Source organism: Mizuhopecten yessoensis, unplaced genomic scaffold (assembly GCF_002113885.1).
Source record: "Mizuhopecten yessoensis strain PY_sf001 unplaced genomic scaffold, ASM211388v2 scaffold10441, whole genome shotgun sequence".
In the NCBI taxonomy this organism is placed as follows: Eukaryota; Metazoa; Mollusca; class Bivalvia; order Pectinida; family Pectinidae; genus Mizuhopecten; species Mizuhopecten yessoensis.
Genome location: NW_018408548.1, coordinates 11,079 through 29,812, shown reverse-complemented (window position 1 = coordinate 29,812; position 18,734 = coordinate 11,079). Strand labels below are relative to the sequence as shown.

Below are 18,734 nucleotides of genomic sequence, written 5' to 3'. Positions count from 1 at the left end.
ACTACTGCTGACCAGGTATGCCTCACCATTTGGCAAGAGCGACTATATTTTGGTCAGAGGTCCAGGGGCCATTAAATTTCTGTCTGACCCTAATACAGTTTTAGAATCAAATCCCTGTCTGACCCTATATGCAGTTTTAGAATTCTATCAGAATACTGTTTTTATTTCATCTTTATCATCTGCAAGGTATATGTCAGTTTCTATTCAAGAAATGATTCATAAAATTATTGTCATGCAAGAAAAAAATATTTTCAATGTCATTTCAGATTTTTATAATGGAACAGGAATTCTTAAATTACAATGTAAAATGTGATATATTGTCTTTCAAAGAGTTAATTAATTTCCATACTTTCAAATATAAAATCCTCATTTCAAAAGTATTCTAGAAGCAAAAAGAGGAAATTCAACAAGATTTCAGGTTTAATAAATAAGATTTGAGTGAATTATGTCTTGCTATATGCATTAATATACCTTCTTATTTATACCTTTATATATACGGAAACATTTCTCCTGATAAACCTCAAAAGAGGTGAAAGTACTAGGGAGGTACTAAAAAACTTTTGTCAATTTTTTTATATATACATTTGTATATATACATATGCATGTTTACAAAACTTACCTTGGCAAAAGGCTAAGAGAAATATTGTATAGATGGCCCCGAATCGTACGAGGTCGCCTACACACATTTTGTAGATCATGGTGACGAAGGGACCGGTTAGTTTGACACTTCTGTAAACAACACGGGGGAACAAGGAAGGTGTGGTTAGTTCATTGTAGAATGGTTAACCAACATAGCTGTCAAATGTTACGCAAACACAGAGGGGGCATGATTAGTACTTATTACAGTTCTTCAAAGCAGAGTCCATCAACACCAATCATTTACGGATGAAAGAAATCGGAAATATTTCAAGTTATTTGAAATTGATAATAACTAAAACTTGAATAGCAATATTCAGCTTTTGTAATTTTGAGTGAATTCAGTAATTCATTTCAAGAAATTTGTTTGAAAAACCTGGTGCGAAAGATGATTAAAGCTGGTTTTTACAAAGCTGTACTTATATATAATAATGTCCCCCTATGATAGTTGACCAACAAGACCAAAGGGAAATAACTCCTACGATACCCAGGGTGCCTTGTCATGTTTCAAACAATAAAAGCATCCAAGAATCGTTATGAGTTCAATCATTATGGATTTAACATGCAAGTTACTAGTATAAGCTGCAAGAAAAATGGAGACTTTATTTTCGGTATTTCTTTTTCGTCTTCTTCTTTTTGTAAAATAGTTTACCCAAATCCTATATATGTACAGTGTAAGTAGTCACACAATATTTTAAAGCAGTTAGGTTATTTGAAGTTCAGGAAACAATCATAATAATTAATTTAATATATACATGTACATGTAAATGTAACCCAGAATATACTGGACCATTTTCACCAATATTAAAATATTATAACATGAAAATCAACAAGTCATTAAAATAATGATTGCTAACTTTCAAGTCTCCCGAAATGACTTCAATTGTATAAAGGCCATACAAATTAGAGTGTATAACATCACAACAGCTTATGTACCATATTTGACCTAAAGAAGATACCTGCTCAAATGAAGGTGCCTTAAGATGTTGAAAACATAATTTAAATGCTTATTGTAAAATTTCAGAAGATTTTATAGTCTTGGATTTTGTTATTTCAGGAAGTTGTCCATTTGAATGAGTTTATATAAGAAAACTTCTGCAACTAAAATGGCGCTGTTTAAGTTCATACATTAAGTAATACTGAATGAAATCAAAGCCATTCTGGAACATTAATCTGCTAATACAGGTACGAGTGCAGTCTGTCAGATGACTCAATTTGCTGTACGTGTTAATGATTGGGAATTCAACTTCGTAGATGTTAAAGTGACCCTCATGCCTCTGATGTGGGAAAATAGTCAAAATATGGAGAATACATGTGTTATTCAAAAAGATTCTGGCACACTTATCCGGTCAAATATGGTATACATATATAAACATGTGTCATAGGTACAACGTTAAATAAACAATGGAGAATGTTACTGGATATTAGCCAATCACCAATCTGTGAAAACAAAACACTTTTCGGAGGTGTCAATAACAAGACTTAACACAGTCTGGGATGGTATGTGATTCTGCACCTCCTTTATGTACAAATCAGAATGGGACCTGAATGGTATGTGATTCTGCACCTCCTTTATGTACAAATCAGAATGGGACCTTAACCTTAATCTGGTAAACATAGATACTGTAGAATTAAAGTAAAATGCTGAAAAACAACTTCTTTTCAGTTACATTATGGGATACGTATCGTATATATATAGCACTTATTCATTTCGCAGAAATTTCATTTTCACTGAATTAAAAAATATAGACCTTTATTTGAATTAAATTCAAGATAATTACATACATGTAATGAATGGATCCATGATATCTCCTTCTCTAGCTAGAAGACTGTTATGATATCCTTATTTATACAAATCTACGTTATTAACCACAAATTATTTTCCTCAATCAAATTTTTCTTAAACACATTTGGAGGTCCTACTCTTTGGTACTGATTTGTGGAGCAGTAGAATCACATGTTAGTGACGTTCGGGTTATAGGTTTTGACATGGGACATTTAGTACTGCAAAATGGGTAGCAGCAAGCTGTTATAAACAGAGATTTTAGTGACATTGTCACTTGTCTTCATACCTATGGAGAATTGGACTATAAATATTGTATAAATAGAACCAAATTTGACGAAATCTGTGCCGAGCATCTTATACGTCATCACAATCATTGGTCCTGTTATTAAAAAGCCCCTGAAAGCACAGCAAATCAAAGCTCATATTTACATCAATATATTTATAACAGATCATTCTGAAGACTTTAAGTACCTTCAAAAACAAAATTTTGTCAGTCTTGTTTCCACATTATTGACCAACACTACATAATGATCTAAGAATAGTTTAGATTTCCAATCCTTGTGATTCTAACACTTTTCATCACACATATCAAAAAGAAAATTTCATGGGAGAGATTTCACAAAAGATTTCAGTAAAATAAGTTTTGGAAGAATAATGTATAAAAAGTGATGGCGTCTATCTTCAATCCCTAGGTATGTTCAATATCTTTTCAGACAAGAACTCTTGCCAGCCGTGGGTTATATGAAAAAGTAACTGAAAATGGAATTTACCACTGACTGTGACAGTAGGCAAAGTTAGCTGGAATGAAGAATTAAAAAAAAAAAGTTTTTTCTTCCAATTACCATGACAAATATAAACACAAATAACCAAACAGAAAATAAACTTAACATGACTAGGGAAATGAATTTAACAAGATGCTGACCTGGCAAAGAAGAGGAGGAAGAACCAAGATCCTGGCACCGCAATGATGAGGAGGATATCCTCGGCCATCTCCTGCTTCGTGAATCGAACCGGAATACACAGTAGCATCAGGATACAAGATATCATAAACAACGTTTGGGCAGGGGCGTGTTGCTGCAAGTGAAACAACATCATTCATATTCTTCAAATGTATAGTGTAAAGCATCCTGACATTTTCCTCACACCTGGAATATGTTATGACAAAATTTAAAGCATGAAGTTAGTCATTTGCTTGGTTTCAGGTGCAAAATCCTGACCTAAAAGTTGTTTGGCCAATATTTATTTTTGAAAATTACAGGGGACGGACATCCGACTTCACAGCTTAATGTACTGTCTTGCGATTCTTTGATGTACATCAACTTAATTAGGATCGAACTAGCCTACATACAGGCTTCAATTTTTGTCATGTCTAGGGGAGCAGAGAACGCAAGTTAGCATAACCTCTGGATTTTGGGGGATAATTTATATTGAACTAGGGGTCATAAAGTTATCCTCCATAATGTTATACATCTTATTAAAAGAAAGCAAAGTTGAACTTTAGATTAATGAAACTACTAATTATCTTCTTAGACTATCCAGCCAGTTTTTTTTAAGGCAGAAGGTCGCTCAGTTAGTTGGATTATAAAGTCTCTATTGTATGTATCAGCAATACACAAAAATATATTTGCAGCAGACTTTTCAATTATCCAATCAAAACACCTCTTTCTAAAGAAAGAAGCAAAAATGAGAAAAATCAGCTCACATGTATAAGTTGTTTCCTTATATTTCGAACAAATGTTAAACTAGCATTAAGTCAGTTGTCTATAAAATGCAACAAGAAATATTCTAGCAACACATGTACAGGCCAAGCTGCAAAATATTTACCCCATAGGGTTTCTACAAAACAGGAATAACAATTAACAGTTCAAGGTGGCCTCCAACCGCGCTTCTATATAGAACACATGTCAATTAATTAACACAATCAAAGTTCACCTCTCTGCAATATACCAAAGCTGAGACTAAATTCAGCTATGACCTTGACCTTTGACTGTATTGACCTTGAAAAAACAAACATCTACTTAAGCATTATCACTAATCTACATGTACATGTAGATCGGCGAGTTGTTTTTTACTATGACCAAACAAACAATTAAGTTGTTTTTTACTATGACCAAACAATTAAGTTGACCAAACAAACAATTAAGTTGTTTTTTACTTTGACCAAACAAACAATTAAGTTGTTTTTAACTTTGACCAAACAAACAATTAAGCGAGAGCAAGTAAGTTATGACCTTGACCTTTGACCTTTGACTTATATATATGAATAATTGTCTAAAAGTGTTATTAAATTTTGTATGTGTGGTAGGTTGATTATTATGTATTATTGACATATTATGGTTTATTCATATTATTTAGACCTTAAACATTTATCATATATAATGATTATTACATATTGCCTGTTGTATTGACTATTGCAGTAATTTCTGGAGGGTGAGGATGTAATTAAACATCGACAGGCTGATCGCCCTGTCCTGTCGATCTGATGAATTATGTATGTGTCTTATGCTGAAACAATTACATGTTCCGTTAAAAGTATCAACATGTTTTTGATAATTGATAAACATCTTTAAAGTAAAGTATGTAAATTATTACTATAAAATTATGATCACCTCACATTATCATGTACTTACACAGTTTTTTAAGAAACCTAGAATTCCCTGTGAGCCGATTTCCACAACTTCCATCGCCAGTATGAGGATACAGCCAAGTAAGACCAATATTTCACACGTAAATCGGATCTGTACAACATACCAAAATACACATCAACTGTCAACACCTTACAGCAAGTCACGATCAGATATATTTCAAAAATAGTAATTATAAAAAAAATGCAAAATAAATGCAAAAATGATTTGTTGAATTTCTGATTAACTGTTATCAAATCAATGAAAAATGTGCTGTAATTATCAATGAAACTTCCAGTAAATATGTATGGTCCGAGATGACTCATTATAACATTTATGATGGTATGCAACACAGCTCCCTTCAAACAAGTTCCATGATGCGTGTAAGAACATCTCGGAGGATGTGAATAGTTCTGATTAGAAAACATTCACATGTTGCTGTTATTGAAATAATTATAACATTTTTGGTTGGTATGCTTATCTAAGGACTGTACAAAGGAAGTGTATAAATATAAAACCATAAATGCTTTTACAAAACAGTGATTCTTTTTGTTAAGAAAGGGGTTGAAAGGGGTGGAATGGGTAGCAGGATTTAAATCAGGATATATGACACTTACAGAGAAGGAGAAAAGGAGCTACCAGAATTGACTCTCATTTATAAAATCAGTTTAATGAGGGGGTCAAGGACATATTATTGAGCATATAAGTTTAACACAGATTATACATATTATATTTGCAAAGCCTGAGAACTTCAATCACGTTGTCTTTATTCTGTCTTTGCGTATTGCAGAGTTATCTTCTCTTGTGAGCAGGTATTGATTGTTACATCATTGATTTGTGTGAGAAAATTACGTCGTTTTCTCAAAAATTGATGACGTTACTCTTACAACCCAATGACGTAACAATCAATACCTGCTCACAAGAAAAGATAACTCTGCAATATGTAAAGACGGAAAAACAGATTACAGTTGAATAATAAAATGTGTACAGTCTAATAAAAAGTTACAAAGTGTGGTACTGGAACACTCATGTGAGGTATATCGACTCACAGCGTCCTTAGGCTCGTTGTAGACGAGGAAGTCCTTTGATGGTCGAGTGTAAACTGCCCCACTGATCAGTATTAGATGTACGAACGCTAACACCAGTCGCTGGAAGAAACGTTTCTGCAACAAAAAAAAGAAACAACTATTACAATGTAAATCAGTTAATTTGTGTGAATACTTATTCTTGCAATTGCTCGTCAAACAAAATTTGAAAGGATTAAAATTTACAGCAGGAAATGTAAGCAATACATTTTTGTTGCCTAATTGTATCTAAATGAATATGGACATTAATCCTGAATTTGCAATGGGGTCACCTCACAAATTAATCTGAAAAATAATAGCTATGAATTTGTATACAGTTTTGTCTCACTATGTTTTTTGTATAGACAGTTACCTCCCTTTGGTTTCATTTTTGATATAACTGTAGCACAGTTGTGGCAGGACACTTCAAGTAGCTCAGTCAGTTAAAATGATAGTATAACAATCCTTAGGCGAGGGTTCGGATCCGGTCTAGCCCTTTAAAATTTCTACACTCAGAACATTTCAGATCTGACTCAAGATCTGAAGTAAAAGCTTTTGAAATGACAAAAATGAGAAAGTGTCTTGTCATATTTTGGAAATTCAAAACAGTACAGAGAGACAATTTTTAATGACAAAAATATATGTTTTTTCATACTTGTTAACTTTTGAAATTTCCATGGGGGAGTTGCATGTGCTCAGAATTAAAAGCATAAATAAAATGTATACAATATAGCCCCATGTGAAAAATAACACTTTTGAAATGACATCTTTTGAGCTGTTCTTTCTGATGAAATCATCAGATCTTAGAAAATAGCAGTAAGTTTAGCAAATTCACTGGTTAAAAATGCTCAATTTGGGGGTCCAAAATAGGGAGAGTTGGCAAGTATGCTTTTTTTTAACTGGCAAAGAGATATGACATAACATTACTAACACCATAGATACTAACTAAACACGTCTCAATGCTTACAGGATGTTGATTATACATTTTGGTGACCTGGTTTCAGAATTTATACAGTTCCTTAATGAAGCAAAAAAACAGAGATAAATATCTAGAATTTTAACATTAATACAATATGAGGAAAAGAGCATGATGTTTTAAAATACCACAATATGTACCGGTATTTCTAATTTGATAATCATAAGAATTTGAACACAATATTGAACAAAGAAGAAAACGGTGTTTGTTTCCTCTTCCCACGATTTTCTCAAGCGTTTACTATAATCAATGAAGCCTGCCTGAAGGGAAGGATGAGTGGGTTGAGACACATGCTATTTATTCATAGTCTTGTAGAATCAATAATATCAATATATACATTTCATGGTAGACTTTTTAAAATTCCTGGAGGTATCTAAGTATACCAGGTATATATATATATATATTCACTGTGTTTGAGGTACACTGTTTATACCTCACTAGAGGCTGGTGCACAATACGCCTGCAAGACCGTACTGGTAATGAACTGATATTGAAAGCAGGGAATATGTCATGCCTGTGCAATAAAAATGTCTTCAATACTGTCAGAACACTTTTGTCAGTAAAGTTAATCGACCTTGTCATTCCCATGCCATGATGTTTATTACATATAGAGGTTTAGTTCCAAAATAGCTTAAATTAACTAATATTTCAGGATTCCAGTCTTGTAAATATTTGCATATATAGTGCACACACTTTTAGGGAAACTTATAATATCCAGATAGGGGTTAGCACAATTAATACTGACAGGAACAATCCAAAACCAGTCCTGGGGTGCGACCATTGAGCATACGTTTTTCAAGGTTTTTTTGGAATGCATTATCTAATTTACCATGACAAAAAGTTGTAATTAAAGTCATATTACAGGATAAAATCAGATAAATAAATTCTACAGTTGGCCTAATTACTTCCTGGTCCCTTCGGCGCTACAGGAGGATCAGTTGTTGTGAATACATGTATGATAAATAAGGCGATTGACATAAATTGGCCTAGCTGTCATCATTGGGCGTAAAAACACATTGTCCCAGAATGAGCTCAACTCCCAACATTTTGAAAATCAATAACATTTAAATATTTACAGACTTGTTAGTAGTTCAAATAAACTGTCCTTTGAAAATGTCTACATATATAATTCACAACTTCAATAGTATACTGATTGAACCTATAATTTCACTGCGTTAATGTAGATAGATCAGTACTAGCTAGTCCTATTATTGGTATCATATCATTCATGGGCTAGAAACATTATACAAATGGTTTTGCATTATCACATGCTATAACTTCGTTATACTACCTTTATATTGATTTATTGATGATTATTAAAAATAATCAATACAGAAACACTGAGACAAGTGACAACATTAATTGATAATAAATATTCACAATATATATACAATATATTAATGTTTTTATTGTCTTGATAATAAGACATGCTAGTTGAAAGATGTCAAAACACATGCACTAAACCTTTCGCTGATGAAATTTAAAAATATGTATATTACAAATTTTGGAATATTGTTACAACTCTAAAATTCTATAATAAAGACATAAAGCTAGTTATTAAAGCCATCCAAAGCATGATATAATACAGAAGACACACAGAGTTGCCTCCCTTTGATCAATGCCTGCCCCTTTTGTTAAACCTACCCTGGCAAATCTCTCCCACTTCTCGTCCAGGAGTTGTCGCATTACTCCACCCTCTAACATGTCAAGGTGTTCATCTCTTTCACCGTTTATTATTATCATCAGAGCCGAATTCCAGTCTAAAATAAAAAGAAATTTTGAACCTCTTTAATTCTTCCAAGAACCATTAAAGCACCAGCTAATTATAATCCTGGTTGCCCTAATTTATAACATGCAGACAGTTGTATTAATGGAAGTGTAAATGGCTTACCTTTATCAGGTTGCTTGAATTTAATTATTTATCTTTGATCCAACTTAAATATAACATCAAAATAATTACATTTACTAATATCTTTAAAAGCCGCCCATTTTCATGAGCACTTTTTGTTTTCTTTAATGTTAAGTAGTTCATGTCGTTTATTTCAATAATCATAACAAACTAAAAAAAAATTCCATGTCAATTAAAAACTTTTTTTCATGTCAATTAAAAACAAAATGACCTTAATTTGTTTACTTTTTTTTGTTTCAATGTAATCAAAACAATTTAAGTATATACATACTGGTTTCCCCTTTTGGACCAATAGAGTCGAGTGCCAGTAGAGGATAGGCTGAACAGGTGATGTTGCTATATCTCCAGAATTCCTGTCAACAAGAAAACGTAAACGTCAATTATTACAAGTAAAATATATATACTCGTATACAATCCTTGAGTCATACCGGTAGTGATTTCTGTGACACACATGAAAATGGACAAGGTCTGGATATAGCTAACCCTTTTGTCACTGCATCAAATGATGGTTTAACAGGTGGAATAATATGAAGTTCATTCCTTTGTTTTATGCAAATGATATGATAAGAGTAAATTGTAAGTAACCACTTTGTGTTTATAGACCTCTAGTTTAGGATCATGTTTTAAGTTTACTGGTCATGAAGGCGACCTGAGATTTCATCTGCTTGTAACCAATTTTGCTATAATGCTGATCCTGATGTTAGGATGGCTGTAGACATTGGTTCATGATGGAGCAGCTGGATGGTTTTGATTATGGTGTTGTGCTTAAAGTATAGAAGAGCTCATAATGGGATGACTAGTGGTTATGCAGAGGTTTCCAAACAAGGAATGGTTGGTCTCCAAGTTTATCTTACTCTCATTACTTGATTTTTAAATTTTATAAAGAAACGAGGTTTACTGAGTGTCTAAGTTTTACAATTTGAAAATTAACTGTTGAGAGTTAGATAAACATGATAATCAACCATCACAAGTTTGGGGACCTTTTCTTCCACAACATTCAGACATAAATATTTAGAAAACCTTATTTCTCTTCGGAATACATTATTCCTGTTTCTAATTGAGGAAACAACTGCCATAAATTATGTCGTCACAATGCAAGATGACATTGCAAACCATTGATGTCATGATTAGATGATTGAGCACCGTCCAGGGTGTTATACTCACTAGTGGGTAACCAAAAATGTTTACCAACTCCTAGCTGGTTTATCCAATGAGTTTGGAGTGAGGAAACGTGTAGTGGTTGTGTGAGAAACATGGTTCATTTGCCATGGTGGGAGACAATAGTTATATTATGACTCCATTGACAAGATTGCTATAAGGAAGGGTCCATAATGGGATTGGTAGGCTTGACTGGATCATATAGGGATCGATGCTTCTTAGAAGAGGGTGTCTATTATGGTGAATACGGTACAGACAACGTTTTAATCCATCCACTACTATACATCTGGTGAATTTTGCCAATAAATCAGACAACTCGATCCACATCAATCAATGGGGACAAAGGTGGGTGAGTTTGGATTGGCAGACAAATTCCCTGAATAACTTTGCTGACTTGTAAATATGTTGATCTACCTTCAAGTCTTGTTTGCAAATTAGGCCTGATTAAAAATGCGGTAACTAGGGGAAACAAATATGTCATACTGATGATATCGGTATGTACAAATACAATAAATATCAGCATCCGGGTAGAATCAGGATATTTATTAATTAGACTTTTTTATTGTCGGATAGTCCATTGATGATGAGCTGAGGGCTTCTCCCAAGGGATTGAAAATAGGTAGAGTATGCATAATTATGTTATGTTGATTTGCACTTTCCTCCTAAAAAAACAAAAATTAAGATGCAGAACTAACTTGTTTGTTCCCATGAGAACTGGAACAATATGAAAGGGAGGAAATGATCATTGCTACTTAAATTAGGTTCAGATGCTGATCTGCCTCTGAAAAGTGCTTGGAAATTTAAACAAGCCATTCACCTGCAGGCTCAAGCCCTTTGTTTTTTCCATTTATTTGTACCTGTGTAATTTTTTACAATAAATTTGAGTCCCTGTGCCATTGGCACTTTACATAATTATGTTCCTGGTAACTTCTCACAAGACAAATAAATAGAGGTTCCTGTTTACATTTTGATTAAATGCATGGTCAGATTATATTATACTGAACTTTGTATCAAGGAATTATTACTCACAGGAAACTAATTTTGTAAATTTGTTTGAAACCATATTTTACAGACGGGGTTCTTGATGATTTTTGGTATTAAAGCAATTAATTCAAAACAGTATTTGGATGTAGTTTTTGTTGCAATGCATAAAAAGCAACACATGAACAGCACAATATAGATTATTAACTCATTTCCCCCGGAAGACACACATTTGAACTCTTCCAATTCAAAGGTTGGAATAGTTCATTTTATCAGAATGTTGGTATTATTATGTCAACATATAGTTTTTAGTATCAATGCCAAAAACTGTCATATAATGCATTGGAAACTTTTTACCCATGCTTTACTAAAAAGAAAACCATACCTTGTGGAAGTTTTATGAGAAAACAATAAAGATGAAATAAACTCAAACAAGAGGCCCAGAGGGCCTGTATCGCTTACCTGGATATCTAAGTAATCATGGCAAAATATTCTCCAAATGAGATCCAAGGGAATATGCCAGACTCCAAGGCCAATCCTTGTAGCATATCTGTATCAAATTTGTCAGGCCCAGCAATTTTATGTATGGTTATGGGGTGGGGATCTCAACTGTTTCCAAGCTGTGACTCAGAAACTAGGTCCATAGGTTGTGGCCAGAACCCAGGATCAATTCTAATATCATGACTGCATTCGTCTCTTTTTGCCCAGCATTTGTATTTATAGTTTTGGGGTGGGCATCTCAACCGTTTCAAAGTTATGACCAAGGGACTATGTCTCCAAGGGTGGGGCCAGACCCTAGGGCCATCCTGGAAGCAACTGTGCATTTTTCTCTTTATACTCAGCAATTGTGTGTATATGGTTATACGGTGGGGATCTCAACAATTTCCAAGTCATAAACTTTTGTTTATGGTCGATATCCATGGCAAAGTTGTTTATAGCAATATAGCCAAATTGCCCCCTTTTGGCCCCGCCCCTCAGCCTCCTAGGGGGTCATCCCTACCATTTGTACAATTTTGAATCCCCACCACCCAGGGATGCTTCCAGTGAAATATGGTTGATATCCATCTCTTAATTCCAGAGAAGAAGTCGCTTAAAGCAATATAGCCAAATTGCCCCCTTTTGGCCCCGCCCCTCAGCCTCCTAGGGGGTCATCCCTACCATTTGTACAATTTTGAATCCCCACCACCCAGGGATGCTTCCAGTGAAATATGGTTGATATCCATCTCTTAGTTCCAGAGAAGAAGTCGCTTAAAGCAATATAGCCAAATTCCCCCTTTTTTGCCCCACCCCTCAGCCCCCTGGGGGGTCAGCCCAACCATTTGTACAATTTTGAATCCCCACCACCTAGGGATGCTTCCAATCAAACGTAGTCAAATTCCAATCAGTGGTTAAGAAGAAGAAGTCGTTCAAAGAAATTGTTGACGTACAGACGACGGACGCCACAGTATCGCATAGGCTCACCTTGGTCCTTCGGACCAGGTGAGCTAATAAATAACAATGGTGTTCTGAGTGCGAAATGCAATATAAGCTGCTAGACTTTATACTTTCCATTATTATTGACCTTAGCACAGCTATTCCCTTATATTTTCGATATTGAAGTTTCTCTGTCATAAGTGTAAAAGAGCTTCCTGGAACAGCATAAAGTCACCAAAATGTTTGTTTCTAGTGGTTGTCTCATGCTAATTGAGGCGGGAGGAGAAGCTTCAGAATGACACTGATCAAATTGTGTTCATGAAGCCCTATGAACACAATTTCTTATGGTAATGCTTATAGACGAACTTGCACTGGAAATGTATAGCTGCTAGACCAGGATTCAAACTCTCCACCTCCGAACATTATAATGTTGCTCTAACCATTTGAGCAATCTTGTCAGCGGTAGGACCCTAGCTAGTCCAGCCGCGCTTTAGTTATATCGAAAATGAAATTAAGAGAGTTACTTCCTGTCTGTACAAAAATCTAGTGGAACTCTCTAGCATTTTTCCTGCAGTGGGACAGGGATCCTTAACAAATAGGATGAAAATAATTGTGAATCAATTATAGAAATCACATTAGATTATCTCTTTAACTAACTTCAATAGAAATTTTGAAATGAGAATTAAACACGTCTGAATTAGATAACTGCTATTAAAGGTAATTTTGTTGTTTTCCGTGAATGAGTTTGTAGACTTGGACAGAACGATAAGTATTTAATATGTCATCATACAGAACGAATATCAGCATGTTAATTTAATGAAATTAGGAAATTTGAGGTTTTAAATCACATCATTATTTAGTATAAATTCACTTGTTTGCCAATGACTGACCAGGAAACCTAACATTACGGCAGATCTCCAAATGAATCATCATTCTAATATCTGACCCACAGCTTCCAATCAATGACAAGGGCAAGGCAATTGTGTCAGCAAACATGATGGTCAACTTTCTTTAACATAATTCAAAGATCTGATATGAGATCAAGCTAAGAGAGCTAAAATAAAAATAAACAAGAGGCCCCATGGGCCTGCATCGCTCACCTGGTATACATCTCACACTTGTAACCTTAAAGTGATCTAAAATAAAGCTACAGGCAAAATATCAGTATTTATGAATAAAATTCATTCAAAAGAACCTGTTAATTTTTTTAAAAACATTTCACCCCTGTTATTTAGTCGAACAAGGTCATTATGTTGAACAAATTTTATAGCCTTTCATCTCAGGATGCAACTTCCAAAACACCAATCCCAGACCAATCACAAATAACCCTGTGCCAAGCTCTGTCGGAGAACTAAAATATGTCACCTCAATGTACGAAGTATTGTTAATAAATAAGATCATATATCCATAGAAATGGATGGTTTTGACATAATCTCAATCAACGAAACTTTGTTAGATGATACAATAGACAACGGTACATTATATATTGATGGTTTTCAACTGCAAAGTAGAGTGGATAGAAATCGTCATGGTGGCGGAGTCCTAATTTATGTAAAAAATCATATACCATATACAGTTAGAAATGACTTAAAGGTTAATAATCTTGAAATTCTGTGGATAGAAATTAAACATGGATTCAGGTCTTTACTAATAGGTACATACTATATTCATCCACGTTTTAAAGACTGGGATCTACTTCAATTGTCAATTGAACAAGCACTAAATATTAATAAAAATCTTGTTATTTTAGGAGATTTTAATGAAGATATATTGATTCCAGATAAATCTAGAAATGTTAAGAATTTACTTAATAACTTCAATCTAACTCAACTAATAAAAGAACCAACTTGCATTACAGAGAACTCAAGTACCTTAATTGATTTGATAATTATTAGTAACTACATCCAAAATTCCATAGCTGGTGTTCTAGACCCAATCTGTAGTGATCATCGCCCAGTTTATGTAAGCTTAAAGCAATTTAAATATCCTAGTAACACATATAAAAGAAGAATTTGGAAGTATGAAGAAGGAGACTATAATCTGCATAGGCAGACAATTGGTGACAGCAACATGAATATGACTAATTTAAGTATTGATGAACAGGTAACAAAAATAACAACAAATATTGTAGATGCAGCTAGGTTATCAATACCCAACAAAGTTGTAACCATACGATCAAATGATAAGTCATGGATGCACAATGAAATACGAAAACAAATTAGAAACAGAAATTGTACACACAAATCAGCTAAAATCAACAACACAGCAGCACATTGGGCAGAATTCAGAACAAAAAGAAATGAAGTGACTTCTCTAATTCGTAAGGCAAAGATTGATTGTATGAACAAACTCAGCAACAAACTACACGAGGGAAATTTGAGTCCACGTAGCCGGTGGAAAATCGCAAAACAGTTTTTTAAGCAAACTACTGACATTGGGCAGAATTCAGAACAACATAACAATACAAGGCATTGCTTGGCTAGTGAAAAGGCAGATATATTTAACAACTTCTTCTGTGAACAAACAAATATTGATGATACAAATACAACACTTCCACAACATCAAATACCACCATACATTTTAGAAAACATACATATATCCCCAACTGATGTAGAAGATGCTCTTAAACTAATTAATGTTAATAAAGCTAGTGGTCCTGATCAGGTAAGCCCTAAGCTACTAAAAGAAGCTTAAATTGTCACTNGGAAAAGTGATAGATCCTTAGTCTCAAATTATAGACCAATATCTCTGTTTTATCTCTGTAAAGTTGTATAGCAAAAGTGTTTAAAAAGTGCGTATTTAAACACGTCTATAACTATCTCCATGAAAATAATTTTATTACTTTACATCAGTCTGGGTTCACTCCAAAAGATTGAACCCAAAGATTCTTCAGCCTATCAATAAACTGATATTAATAAATCATTTAATTGTTTTATTATATCAGTTAATTGATAGGCTGAAGAATTATGAGTGTGGCACAGGGGTTTATTGTTTAAATTAAAGACGAAATGGAATATCAGGAAATTTATTATCGTGGTTTGAGAGTTACATTTCAGGAAGATCACAAGAGGTTATCATTGAAGGAAGTACATCAAAACTAGAATTAATCCATGCTGGCGTGCCACAAGGTTCGATACTTGGACCTCTACTTTTTATTTTATTTATTAATGATATATAGTTACTGCAATTAATGCCAGTATACGTCTATTTGCGGATGACACCTCATTATTTTTAATAATTGATGACCCTGTGAGGTCGGCAGAGATCGTAAACTCAGACCTATCTTAAATCAGTACCTGGGCTGAACAGTGGCTAGTAAATTGTAATCCTAAGAAAACCGAAAGCATGGTTCTTTCCAAGAAACGAATGACAATTGACCATCCACCTCTTCTAATGAACAATGTCCAAATACAGCAAGACACACAACACACACATCTTGGACTAACAATACATGAAAATTGTAAATGGCATCTGCATATCACAAATTTACTTACTAAAGCGTGAAAGAGAGTAGACATTTTGCGAGCACTGACATTTCAACTAGATAGGAAGTCACTTGAAATCATGTACTTTTCATACATACGTCCGTTGTTAGAATATGCTGATATAGTATGGGGAAATTGACATGCCATCAACAGGACAATCAAGATATTGAAAAACTGCCGATGGAGGCAGGCCGGATTGTTACAGGAGCAACAAAAATCTGCATCAACTAATTTTATAACTTGGGAAACTGGATGGGAATCTTTATCATATAGACGTTATAAACATAGAATGATAGCATTGTACAATATGTATCATAAGCATGCCCCAGCATATCTACAGAACATGCTACCCCCAAGTATTGGTGCCTCTCAAGGTTATAGACCAAGGTCAAACTCAAATATGCATCCCCCATCCAGTAAAACTAATACCTACCAATCTTCATTCCTACCTACAGCCATACGAGAATGGAACGCAATCCCTGATGAAACAAGAAATTCACCGTCTAAACCTTTTTTTGTAAGATATTTAAACCGAAATAAAATCAAAAAGCCGTCCTATTATTTCAATGGCCACCATAAGGCCCAGGTACTCCATACAAGACTTCATCTTGGTTGTAGCTCTTTAAATTATGATCTGTGCAAAAGCCATGTTGCTGAGTCAAACCTATGTCAATGCGGTAGTATTGAGACAGCATCTCATTTCTCATTAGAATGTACAAACTAAAAACAACATAGACTTAATACAATATCTGAACTAAATATAAACATAAACATTGATATATTGCTTCAAGGTGACCCAAATTTGTCTCAAATAGAAAATATCGAAATTTTTAATCAAGTTCAGAGGTTCATTATGGCATCAGGCAGATTCTAGGTGTTGAAGTGGAATCTCATCACTCTCTCAAATTTCTAAATCTCTATCTTCTATCTCTCTTAATAATTTAACTCTTTATTTCTCATTTCTTTCTTTCTTGCTAATTAGATTAAAATGTGTGTTATATATGTTAAACAATTATGGTCAGTCAGAGAATATAAATGTTTGTTAAATGTTACCTAAAGGAGATGGCCTAATATAAGATTTTATATCTTGTCGCCAGATCCTTTCAATTTATGTGATTGTATTGTATTGTAAATGAATTTAATTAATAAATATTGTTTAAACCAAAATATCAACATTCCGGGACCCATGGTTATTCAGAAGAGGTCTGAACAAATTTGACCCCTGTGACCTTGAATATAAGTCAAAGTCATTCACTGCTACTGACTAAATATCAACATCCTGGGCCTTTTGATTATTCAGAACAAGTTGTTTAAACATTTCGAACATATTTGCTCCTTGTGACCTTGAATATGATTCAAGGTCGTGCATTTAAACAAACTTGGTAGCCCTTCATCCTAGTATGCTACTGACTAAATATCAACATCCTGGGCCTTTTGGTTATTCAGAACAAGTTGTTTAAAGGTATTTTTTAACAATTGACCCCTGTGACCTTGAATATGGGTGAAGGTCATTCATTTGAACAAACTTTGTTGCCCTTAACCCCAGCATGCTTCTGGCCAAATATCATCACCCTAGGTATTTGGGTTATTGAGAAGAAATTGTTTAAAGTTTTTAACATATTTGACCCCTGTGACCTTGAATATGGGTGAAGGTCATTCATTTGAACAAACTTTGTAGCCCTTCATCTCAGCATGCTACTGGCAAAATATCATCACCCTGGGCATTTTGGTTATTCAGAGGAAGTTGTTTAAAGTTTTTTTTAAGACAATTGACCCCTGTGACCTTGAATATGGGTGAAGGTAATTTATTTGAACAAACTTGGTAGCCCTTCACCCAAGCATGCTACTGGCCAAATATCATCACCCTAGGCCTTTTGGTTATTGAGAAGAAGTTGTTTAAAGCAAAATATTGACGCCGGACGACAGACGCCGGACGCCGCGCCACGGCATAAGCTCACTTGGCCCTTTGGGCCAGGTGAGCTAATAAATATACAACATTTGATATAGTGCCCTTTCTAGCTAACATAAGCATTAAAGGGCTTTAANGGGGCAGGGTTATAAGGAGGGGTGATGCCAGCGGTGTTTTAAGAACCGTGCAAGACTAGCTAAATATAAAAGTGGATCAATGGTGTAAAAAAAAAAAAAAACTATTTTGAAAACAACAAGAAAATTCATTAATATGCTCTAATTGAAATGGTCACTGAAACCAAATGTTGACATGCAGACTGACAAGGTTCCTTACCAAACTTCCAAGTTCCAACATTTCCTTGAAGATCTTCTGTCGTCCAAGTTTACTGGCCAAAGTAAGAGGCGTTAACTTTGATTGGTTTTCGATGTATGTCTTGGCTGGCTTTTTGTGATGTCTTACACAATATTTATACATATTCTGTAAAACAAAATACAAACATTATTTACAAAGGGAACAGCAATTTTCTTGAAACTGACTGTTTTTTATACCCCCAATTCAACGAAGTCATGATTATAGAGGATATCCTTGCTGTTTGTTCGTGCTTGTGTGTTTCCGTGCTGACTCTAGTTTATGGAGCTATCTCAGCCGTTGTTTCAAAAATGGGCATCAAACTCTGTACATAGGTACATCATGGAAAGGCAGTGTGTTAGTTGCACCCTAAAACAAGGTGTTAAATTTAGTTTCTTTAGGTTTTTCAATCTGCACAATCATGCAATGCGCCTATATTTTTAAT

The 18,734-nt window shown here is 34.3% G+C and overlaps 1 protein-coding gene across 1 annotated transcript in view; it reads right to left on the bottom strand.

Annotated features, from left to right (window-relative positions):
* Positions 1–18,418, bottom strand: part of LOC110460607 — a gene marked incomplete at its 5' end in the record, with an annotated part of 28,281 nt that extends 9,863 nt beyond the window's left edge. Inside the window, 7 exons of the mRNA XM_021513609.1 lie at positions 620–729; positions 3,345–3,496; positions 5,053–5,160; positions 6,096–6,209; positions 8,731–8,846; positions 9,267–9,348; positions 18,275–18,418. Coding sequence (XP_021369284.1) covers positions 620–729; positions 3,345–3,496; positions 5,053–5,160; positions 6,096–6,209; positions 8,731–8,846; positions 9,267–9,348; positions 18,275–18,418 — 826 coding nt within the window. The remainder of the gene's footprint in view (positions 1–619; positions 730–3,344; positions 3,497–5,052; positions 5,161–6,095; positions 6,210–8,730; positions 8,847–9,266; positions 9,349–18,274) is intronic.
* Between the last annotated feature and the right edge of the window lie 316 nt (positions 18,419–18,734).